This window comes from Nicotiana tabacum, chromosome 2, assembly GCF_000715075.1.
Source record: "Nicotiana tabacum cultivar K326 chromosome 2, ASM71507v2, whole genome shotgun sequence".
Taxonomy (NCBI): domain Eukaryota; kingdom Viridiplantae; phylum Streptophyta; class Magnoliopsida; order Solanales; family Solanaceae; genus Nicotiana; species Nicotiana tabacum.
This window is the reverse complement of record NC_134081.1, coordinates 9469718-9481367: the sequence shown is the minus strand read 5'-3', so window position 1 is coordinate 9481367 and position 11650 is coordinate 9469718. Positions and strand designations below refer to the sequence as shown.

At 34.5% G+C, this 11650-nt stretch overlaps 1 protein-coding gene across 1 annotated transcript; it reads left to right on the top strand.

Moving 5' to 3' along the window:
* Positions 1-4037: 4037 nt before the first annotated feature.
* LOC107827976 (ABC transporter B family member 1) lies at positions 4038-11139 on the top strand. The gene is made up of 10 exons (XM_016655222.2): positions 4038-4601; positions 4705-4759; positions 4900-5075; positions 5167-5367; positions 5686-5945; positions 6039-6355; positions 6742-6965; positions 8358-8731; positions 8814-9528; positions 9704-11139. Exons 1-10 carry the CDS (start codon positions 4173-4175, stop codon positions 10979-10981), a joined length of 4029 nt encoding a protein of 1342 aa, XP_016510708.1. The 5' UTR covers positions 4038-4172; the 3' UTR covers positions 10982-11139.
* The last annotated feature ends 511 nt before the right edge of the window (positions 11140-11650 follow it).

Here is an 11650-nt window from a genome sequence, read left to right as displayed (position 1 = left end):
CAAATATTATATAACTAATTCAACTAAATTCATCATCTTTATATGTTAAGAATATATTGTTTTAATGTATACAATAATTTATTTTTCTTGTATATATTTTATACTGATTGACACAAAATACACGTGCAACGCACGTATACTAAAGCTAGTGCATATAAATAATGGCGGAGCTACATGTATTCAAGGGATGTTAATTGATACCCTTTCGTCAAAAAAGTATATACACACTGTATATTAATTTTCCTTAACTTTTTCATGAGTTTACTTCTTTATATTTTATCATTCTTAGTTAAAATTCTAGCTATGTTACTGCATATAGTGTATTTGTTGAGCCTATTTCTTTGAGGAAAAGAAAATAGTGGAATAATAAAGCAAAGTTATAGAACAAAGGGGTGAAAATAGAATAAGAAGAAGCAAGAGGGACTTTATGGTAAAATATATATTGGTCAAAATGGGGCAAAGTTTTTCAAAAGGAAGTTAAACAGACAAATACGCGTGAGTGGTGGAAACAAAAGAAGCCTTTGTTGTGAAGGGACTTGCAAAAAGTAACAAAAGCCTGCAAATAATTCATCAAATATACTTCATTAAATTCCTATTCCTTTTTTTTCTTTTTGCTTTTTCACATTTATTCTTTTTCTTTTAAATCTTTTAAATAAAACAACAAACTGACAGAAGCAAGCTACAAACCTGAAAGAATTTGCAGGACAAGGTCAGATCCACAGTTTACTTTACTCATTTTTATAGCTAAAAAAAAGCTGAGTCACTGACTTTTCTTACTCTAAACAAGAAAAAAAAATATTCCAAAAAAAACTAATTATTTTGCACTTTAAGAATCTAAAACACTTCCACATTAATATAATTTAAACCCCAGATCTCTATAATAACAACCCATTCAGCTCCTATTTTAGTTTTAAGTAATGATTTCAGTACAGTACTATTGGTTTTCAAGAATTCTTGAATCCAACAAATTTGCTGTCATTTTTTGGCTTTCCCTAAAGTATGAAAAAAATAGGAGGAATCTGCAGATTTTTTGGTGATTTTCTGACAAGTGTTAGTAAAATAGCTAGGTTGCCTAATGCTTATATTCATGGGTAAAGCCAGAATTTAAAATTAATGAATTTAAAAATTTAAATTTATTTACTTTATTGAGTTCTAAATTAATAATTTATACATATTTAATAAATTTTTAAAAATAAAAATAGGATTCAAACCAAAATTATTGAATTCGATCGAACTCGTAAGTCTAGCTCCGCATATTGCACTGAACCAATTAGAAGTCATTAACTTTTTTTAGAGAGGGTAGCAAATGATTTTGGTGGAAGTATGTGGTGTTAATCTGATAAAAACAAAAAAAAAAAGATTAAAGATGAAAGGATTTGGACAAAATATAGTGGATATTTGTTTAGATCCAACCTGTTCTTTTCCTCTAACGCAATCATTAGTTGTATTCAACCTAGGTGATTTTATTCACTAAGTATTTGATTGTACCTACTAGTAATACTTTTGAAGGTAAAAAAAATGTAATTTATCAATAGTTTTTAGGTCTAAAAGAAGACTTAACATCAAATCAATCAGCTTTTAGTTGATGACATATATCAATTGTTTTTTTTTTATTAAAAAAATTGATTAACATGATCAAAGTGAAAAGGATCCTTCTATTGTGTGACATTGATAGTCGAAAAATATATATTTTTAGTCGTTTCAGAAAATAATAAACGATAAAATATATATATGTATTTTATATACATATTTTATATATTTTTTGGTTAGTAAATGCAATTAATTTCGGCCAACCATCCGACTTTATATTTCGTCCTTGATTGTTTGGCGTAAGTTTTTAAGGTGCAATTACATATTATACCTTATGCAAACTTGCGATCCATCAATAAATTATTACTCAATTCTTTAAAAAAAAAAAAACTACAACTTACTTCAAGATGTAATTTTTTTTTTTGTTGAGAAAAGTGGGACTATAAAAATTATCAGAAGCTCAAAGTTATGCATGCATATGTGATTTAATTTTGAACCTTAAGTGGAATTATTAACATTCATATAACTCATTCCATAATCCGAGTTTTTTTTTCCTTTTGGGGAAAAGCAGCCAAGTGGATTGACTCCAAATTCCAAATACACAGTCAAACAATCAAACAACTACAATATTAGTATACTCATTAAGGGACAATACCCATGTATAGAAACAATAAAAATGGGCTAAAATGGCGCTCTCTATTAAATAGTACTAAAATGGAGGATAATTAAGAAGAGAAAAGAAGCAAAAGAAGAAATTCCAAATAATAAAGGGGATAATTTAATTATATACACTGAATGTGTAATGAATTATTACATTATTAATAAAATTAATTGATTATGATAAATCATTATTTTATTTTTCAAAAAATTATACCATACTTATTATTACAAATAATTACTTACCCGTATAAAATATATGTATTGTGCGCGTACAAAATTTAAACTCTAATCAAAATTGAAAATTTGAAAGAGGACAAATGGGGTATGGTTTGAACGAAGTGAATTTCTTGCAATACTTAATAGACAATACTTTATCTATTTCAATGTAAGTGATATATTTTACTTATTGAGAGTCAATTTGATTAATTTTAGAGCTAAATTGGATTAATTTAACTAAATATTTTAAAATTAAAATTTAAATATTCAAAAACTATAGGAGTATGAAAAGTAAGTTAAGTTGTAATTTTTTTAATGTTAATATGATAAAAAAGATTTAACAATATTATTCAAACTTTATATAATTTGGCTTTCGTTAAGCGAAATGTGTCATCTAAGGCCCAGTTTACTCATATATTTTTTCTTTTCTTTTTTTTTTTCATTTTTTTTTTCAAAAATGTGTTTGTCCATGAAATTTATAATTTTTTTGAAAATAAGTTTTTCAAAAATTTCAAAAAAACTTTTTTCTCCACTCACAAAACTACAATTTTTGTCCAAGTAAAATGCATGACTAAACATAATTTCAAATTTCATAGTTTATTTTTTAAGTTAACTTCAAATACTACTTGTAAAAAAAAATTATATAGTAGTAATTTATACTCCTGTCCTAAACGAAAGAAGTAAAGTAGTAATCAGAAAGTCAAAAATCAAACAGTCCCTCAAAGTCGAAAAAATAGTACTCTTATATTAACAACATTTGTACAGGCATCTGATGTGTGAAAATGATAGTAGTATTAATGTTGGAGAAAATACAAATTTCTTATTTAAATATATATATATTTTTTTACCACCGCCAGTTTCAGAATATGTTGCTCTGGTCAAAAAAACCAATCTCCAGTTTACACACAGTATTCCTTGTTGGGTGATAAAGTTCATCCCTTTCTCTCTCTCACACACACTCTTTCTCTCTCTAGGTCTATAGGCTGCTCTCATCATCTGTCAATTCTATGTTCTTTTTCTTGTGGGATGATTCTCTTGCTTTCCTTTACTATTTACCAGGAGTAACTGAAGAAGAAAAAACTAAGAAATTATCGGTAAATAATTACTGGCATTAGACGTTTAGTATTTTCTCTACTTTATTTTTTGTGATTTAGTCCGAAGCAAAAGAGTTAAGCTGACTAATTGCATGAATTTGGACATAAAACTTTTAATATTTTTAAACTTAAATTTACATATTTAAAAACTACATCAATAGTACTAGAGACATAATAGATAACAATTTAAATTATTTAAAATATACTCCTATTTGCAAAAAATGGTTAAAAAAAACTTTCTTTGACACTCCAAATAATAAATATATCACATACAGTGGAATGATGAGAGTAATAAATTAAGTTAATTAATTAATTAGGATTTAATGGTATCAGTGTATGAGAAGACATGTACAACATATATTCATTGAATTATTTAAACACCAAATATGGACAAATTTTTACTACTAACCCCAATCCACAGTTAAAATAAAGTACATACAGTAAATATAAAAAAAGAAAGTGAGATTTTTCCCCAATAAAAGTCAATGGTGAGGAAGAAAATATGACTAGGAATAGTAAAAAATGGAGTGACAAACAAGAAAAATAATTAAAAAGTTGGAGAGAGAGAGAGAGGAAGAGTGTAATATAATAATAAGAGAGATAAAAGGGAAGTGTGGAAAAAACAACTACAAGTGTGGTGTGTGTGTGTGTGTTTTGTAAGTTTGCAAAGCAATGTCACAAGATTCTGAGGAGATAAAGACCATTGGAGAACACTGGAAATGGTCTGAAATGCAAGGCCTAGAACTTGTTGTCTCTGAACACAATAATAACAACTCTATTAAAGCCAACCATCAAATTCAAGAAACCACAACACAACAACAACAACAACAACAACAAGAAAGAGAAAAACAAGAAATGGAGGTTTCTGAAGGGAAAAAAGAAGGGAATGAAAAGCCAAGTACTCAACCACAAGCAGTTGGTTTTGGGGAGTTATTCAGATTTGCTGATGGTTTAGACTATGTACTAATGTCAATTGGTTCACTTGGTGCTTTTGTACATGGCTGTTCTTTACCTTTGTTCCTTAGATTCTTTGCTGATCTTGTTAATTCATTTGGCTCTTATGCTAATGATGTTGATAAGATGACTCAAGAAGTTTTAAAGGTAAACCAACCTCAAATTCACTTATAAAAAACAATTAAACAAAGCTAATTCCTTTTTTCTTCCCTTTCTTCTTGATAATGTTTTGGTTTTCTTTACTTTGCAGTATGCATTTTACTTTTTAGTTGTGGGTGCTGCTATATGGGCATCTTCTTGGGCAGGTAAAAAAAATTCATAAAAATTGAATCTTTATTATAAAGATTGAATCTTTATTATAAAGATTGAATTTTTATTGTAAAAATTGAATCTTTTTTGGTTCAAGAATTGGTTTTTAGGATTCTTGATTGTAATGGCTTTGCAGAGATATCATGTTGGATGTGGACTGGAGAGAGACAAACAACAAAGATGAGGATTAAATATTTGGAAGCTGCTTTGAACCAAGATATTCAATACTTTGATACTGAAGTTAGAACTTCTGATGTTGTCTTTGCAATTAACACTGATGCTGTTATGGTCCAAGATGCCATTAGTGAGAAGGTGAACATACTATAAAAATTGATTCTTTTTCATTTTTTGGATAATGGGTGTGGAGTTAGGATCTGATTTTTTTTTCGTTTTTTTTGTGCAGTTGGGTAATTTCATTCATTATATGGCTACATTTGTATCTGGATTTGTGGTAGGATTTACAGCAGTGTGGCAACTAGCTCTTGTTACTCTTGCTGTAGTTCCTCTAATTGCTGTAATTGGTGCTATTCACACTATTACATTAGCTAAGCTCTCTGGAAAGAGTCAAGAAGCACTTTCAAAGGCAGGGAACATTGTTGAACAGGTAAAAAGATAAATGGTAGTACAAATTATGTGAAATTAAGCTCGGTTAAGAATGGGAGCCTTGGCGTAGCTGTTAAAGTTGCTGCCATGTGACCGGGAGGTCACGGGTTCAAGTCGTGGAAACGGTCTCTTGCAGAAATGCAGAATAAGACTGCGTAGGTTAAGGCTGCGTATAATAGACCCTTGTGGTCCGGCCTTTTCCCTGACCTCGCGCATAGCGGGAGCTTAGTGCATCGGACTGTTTTTTTTTTAAAGCTCAGTTAAGATAATATATCCTCTGCTTTTTGTATTGGTTTACTGAAGTGTAGCAAAATTGCAGACAGTAGTTCAAATTAGGACAGTACTGGCATTTGTTGGTGAGTCAAAAGCAATGCAAGCATACTCAGCAGCACTTAAAGTGTCTCAAAAGATTGGTTATAAGAGTGGATTCTCAAAAGGATTAGGACTTGGGGCTACATATTTCACTGTTTTCTGTTGCTATGCTCTTCTTCTATGGTACGGCGGCTATTTGGTTAGGCATCATTATACCAATGGTGGACTTGCCATTGCAACAATGTTTGCTGTTATGATAGGTGGACTGTAAGTACTTAGCATTGTACAATAACGTGTCGAATTCGTTTACTTTTTTTTAAAAGAAGCTTAATTGCTTAAAGATTTTTACTTTATCGATAGGGCTTTGGGACAATCTGCTCCTAGTATGACTGCATTTGCAAAGGCCAGAGTTGCAGCATCCAAGATTTTCCGAATTATCGATCATAAACCGAGCGTCGACAGAAACACCAAAACGGGCTTGGAATTGGACTCCGTTAGTGGGCAACTAGAGCTTAAAGATGTTGATTTCTCCTACCCTTCAAGGCCAGAAATCAAGATTCTCGACAATTTCAACCTCATTGTTCCGGCCGGAAAGACCATTGCTTTAGTTGGAAGCAGTGGTTCTGGAAAAAGCACTGTGGTCTCCCTTATTGAAAGATTTTATGATCCCACCTCAGGTTAGCTCAACTCTGCACAATTACCTCACTATTGAACTCAATATCAGCAATGTGCCTTTATAAATTGGATAATTACATTTTTGGGCCGCCCTAAAAAATAATAGCCGGCAAATGTATATGTGTTGTGTATTAAGTATAAATATATATCTAGTATACATAAATATACATAGTATATACATAATCAGTGTATATGTGTTGTATATTTTGGCGAGCGCCCGTAATTAATTTCGGCTGATGGGCCAAAAATGAAAAAGTGCCTTTATACATTCACACATCATGTGATGGGCATCTTAATGAAATGTTTGGTAGTTGAAGTGAATTCCATGTGTTTATGTGGAGACATGTTTTGGAATGAGAATCTCAGCTAATAATTAGTTTGTATGCAGGACAACTTCTGCTTGATGGGAATGACATAAAGACACTGAAGTTGAAATGGCTGAGACAGCAAATTGGGCTTGTGAGCCAAGAACCAGCACTCTTTGCCACCAGCATCAAAGAAAACATATTATTAGGACGGCCGGATGCAACTCAAATTGAAATCGAAGAAGCTGCTAGAGTTGCCAATGCACATTCTTTCATAATCAAGCTTCCTGATGGTTTTGATACTCAGGTTAGTTAATTATTCCAAATCCTTAATTTTTTGGGAAATTTGCATTGTATAGCCGCCCTCCAAAATAATAGCCGGTAAATTTTATTGTTATTTTGTATATTAATATATAATGTACATATGTTATACATAATTAGTGTATAATTTTGTATATTTGGCTAGCGGTTGTAATTATATTCGCCTGACCGGCCAAATGTGTTAAAATTCTTGAACCAAAAAGAAATTTAGCTACTTTAGACTCAACTAATTATGTTGCATTAAAGATCTAGCAGATATATCATTAAATGTTTTAAATTTTCTTCTACATTCCATATGCTATTAAATGTGTGTGACATTTAATATTACTCATGTTGGGTCCCACCAGTTTGTGGAAGATGGATTGGATATAAGTTTGATGGTAGAGAATGCCTCAGAGTGAGCTCTAAAATAAGGTTGATGTTTTTTTCTTTTTGCTGTATTTTCCCTTAGTCAATGGGCATAAAAAGAAATCGTTTTTTTTCTTCATATAAAGGATGACTTTAGCCTTAGGCAAAGGCAAATTCGGTGGCTTTGTTGAATGGTCAAAGTTTATGTCTTACAAGGTACATTTTGATTGTAAATCATTTCACAAAGATGCTTTCATTAGTCTCACTTGTATTGGTTTTTGTGTCTAAATTGTTTTTGTTTGGTCAACAAACAAACCTTATATTTTTTTAGTGAAGTCAATGTTTGTAGGGGGACTGGTCATTCATTTAAGAAATAGGTAACATGGGTTTCAGTCAACAATGCATGTGCAGGAACAAGTTTTTATTTTATCTATGCATGTGAAAAACAAAAGACTTGTTGTAACCCTTTAGTAGTTGGAGAGATGACAAAAAACAAATTAGAAAAAACATGTAGGGTTATCGGTTGGATTATAAATTTATAATAAGCCTGATATCCAAAAAACAAATAAATATTTTTCTTGGAATTTATGGTTTTCACAGGATATAAGGGACACTTCTTTGGATAGGTAAAAAAAGTAAAAAAAAAAATAAAAAGTTGAATGGGAAGTTAGCAAAGGGACAAGTTGATAAAAGCTAGAGATAATTACCTATGTTGTGCGGACTCTCAAAAATACTGCCGCATCCGTAAGATACACTACTTTTGGAGGATCTGACACGTACTCACTAACATTTTTGGAGAGTCCGAGCAACATAGATAATTGCTGGACTGTTATAACAGTTCTATTTTATGAATAAATTTCATAATAGAATTTGGCCTTGATCTTTTTATAAGATGTTAATAATCAAGATCAAACTTTTATTTGTTAATTTGAGCGAAAAATGACACTTAGTTCTGCATTGCATATAGTATTGATTATTTTGGTGTTTCAAGTTAGACCAACAGAAACTCATGTGTAGCTGGACATTGCAGGTAGGGGAGAGAGGAGTACAATTATCAGGTGGACAGAAGCAGAGGATTGCAATAGCAAGGGCCATGCTTAAGAATCCAGCAATCCTTCTCTTAGATGAGGCGACTAGTGCTTTAGATTCTGAATCAGAAAAACTAGTGCAAGAGGCTCTAGACAGGTTCATGATTGGACGAACGACTCTCGTAATTGCTCATCGCCTGTCTACCATCCGAAAGGCTGATCTAGTGGCCGTACTACAACAAGGCAGTGTTTCTGAAATTGGATCGCATGATGAGCTTATGAGTAAAGGAGAGAATGGTATGTACGCTAAGCTCATCAAAATGCAAGAAACAGCTCATGAAACAGCTCTTAATAATGCCAGAAAGAGCAGTGCGAGGTATCTAATACACCTTATAACGCGGTCTTGACCTTTGTTGTCAACAAGAATTTAATGTTCTTCAACATTTTCTTTTTTGCAGGCCCTCGAGCGCAAGGAACTCCGTAAGCTCACCAATCATCACTAGAAACTCTTCCTACGGTCGATCACCATACTCCCGCCGGTTGTCTGACTTTTCTACATCGGACTTCAGCCTCTCCCTCGATGCTGCATATTCTAGTTACCGACATGAAAAGCTTGCATTCAAGGACCAAGCTAGTTCGTTCGGCCGGCTTGCAAAGATGAACTCTCCTGAGTGGACTTACGCTTTAGTTGGTTCCATCGGTTCTGTCATTTGTGGTTCACTTAGTGCTTTCTTTGCATATGTCCTGAGTGCTGTTCTTAGCGTGTATTACAATCCTGACCATGCTTACATGAGCAAACAAATTGCAAAATACTGTTACCTTTTGATTGGAGTTTCATCGGCTGCGCTCATTTTCAATACTCTACAGCATTTCTTCTGGGATGTAGTGGGGGAGAATTTGACAAAACGGGTGCGAGAGAAAATGCTGGACGCCGTGCTTAAAATGGAAATGGCATGGTTTGATCAGGAAGAGAATGACAGTTCAAGAATTGCAGCAAGGCTAGCTCTCGACGCCAACAATGTTAGGTCAGCCATTGGAGATAGAATCTCCGTCATTATGCAGAACTCGGCTCTCATGCTAGTTGCATGCACTGCAGGATTTGTACTGCAGTGGCGTCTCGCCCTTGTCCTCATTGCTGTCTTCCCTGTGGTTGTTGCGGCAACTGTTTTACAGGTGAGTTCACAGAAATTCAACTCAATTTGCATAGCATGTTAATTAATCAGTTAGCAAATTCTTCAGATAAAGACCAACAGTCTCCACTGTAGAACATGTATTTAGGTTATTATGGTTTACATTAGTTTTAGATTATATTTTCGTAGTGTGCTGAATAGTCTGTATTCTCCACCAGAAAATGTTCATGACGGGATTCTCGGGAGACCTAGAAGCTGCTCATGCCAAAGCAACACAACTTGCAGGGGAAGCTGTAGCTAACGTAAGAACAGTCGCTGCCTTCAATTCTGAAACAAAAATCGTCAACCTTTTCAACTCCAGCCTCCAAACTCCACTTAGGCGCTGCTTCTGGAAAGGACAGATTGCAGGAAGCGGTTATGGGATAGCTCAATTCTTGCTTTATGCTTCCTATGCCCTTGGCCTTTGGTATGCCTCGTGGCTTGTCAAGCACGGGATATCTGACTTCTCGAAGACTATCCGTGTTTTCATGGTCCTCATGGTTTCTGCTAACGGTGCAGCTGAAACGTTAACCTTAGCCCCCGACTTCATCAAAGGTGGCCGAGCAATGCGCTCAGTGTTCGACCTCCTTGACCGTAAAACAGAAGTTGAGCCTGATGATCCAGATGCCACCGCTGCCCCTGATCGTCTTCGCGGTGAAGTGGAATTTAAGCATGTAGACTTTTCATATCCCACTAGGCCCGATGTGTCAATATTCCGTGATTTAAATCTCCGTGCTCGAGCTGGAAAGACTCTTGCTCTCGTTGGACCAAGTGGGTGTGGAAAGAGCTCGGTCATTGCACTAATCGAGCGGTTTTATGAGCCATCATCCGGACGTGTCATGATTGATGGCAAAGATATTCGAAAGTACAACCTTAAGTCTTTGAGAAAACACATTGCCGTGGTGCCACAAGAACCTTGCCTCTTTGCTACCACCATCTACGAGAACATTGCTTATGGACATGAATCAGCAACTGAAGCTGAGATAATCGAAGCAGCAACCTTGGCAAACGCCCACAAGTTTGTATCTGCATTGCCTGATGGCTACAAAACATTTGTCGGAGAAAGGGGAGTTCAGTTGTCCGGTGGACAAAAGCAAAGAATTGCCATCGCTCGTGCTTTCCTAAGGAAAGCAGAGCTAATGTTGCTAGACGAAGCAACAAGTGCTCTCGATGCAGAGTCTGAAAAATGTGTACAAGAAGCACTGGATCGCGCCTGTGCAGGAAAGACGACCATTGTGGTTGCACATAGGCTATCCACAATCAGAAATGCACATGTAATCGCGGTGATAGATGACGGGAAAGTAGCAGAACAAGGTTCTCATTCTCATCTGTTGAAAAACTACGCGGACGGAATTTATGCACGTATGATACAACTACAAAGATTTACACATGGTGAAGCTGTGAATATGGCAACAGGCTCCACTTCTTCTGCACGTCCCAAGGAAGATCAAGATTGAGAAACTTGAAATTATGGCTAAAAGAAAATACCACTAGAAAAGGAGTATACCTCGTGTAACACCCTTATTATTTTTTGGATGCTAATTTCTTGTTCACTATTTCTAGTATAGTATAGTATAATATGTGCATTAATCTAAAATTTAAAATTTTCCTTCAACCTTCACTCATGGTCTCCCCTCATAATAGTTAGCTTCATTTCTTTTTATTAGTACAAATAAATTCATCTGATAGGTCACGGGTCGGGTTTGAGTTGTGGAATTAGACACTGAAACTTGCATTATGGTAGGTTGCCTACATCATACACTCTTTGGGTATGGTTTTTTCCTGAACCCTACATAAACACGGGATGCTTCGTCCATCGGCTACCCTCTAGATAAATTTAACTGATAGGTTATGCGTTCGAGCTGTGGAATCAGCCACCGAAACTTGCATTATGGTAGGTTGCATACATCATACTCTGTTGGGGTGTAGTACTTTCCTAAACTATGCGTAAACACGGGATGCTTCGTCCATCGAGCTGCCTTGTAGATAAATTCAACTGATAGGTCACGGGTTCGAGTCATGGAATCAGCCACCGAAATTTGTATTAGGATAGGTTGCCTAGATCATACTCGATTGATTTTGGCATTAGTACAATGTAGGGAAAAAAAAGTTTTTTTTTGGGGGGA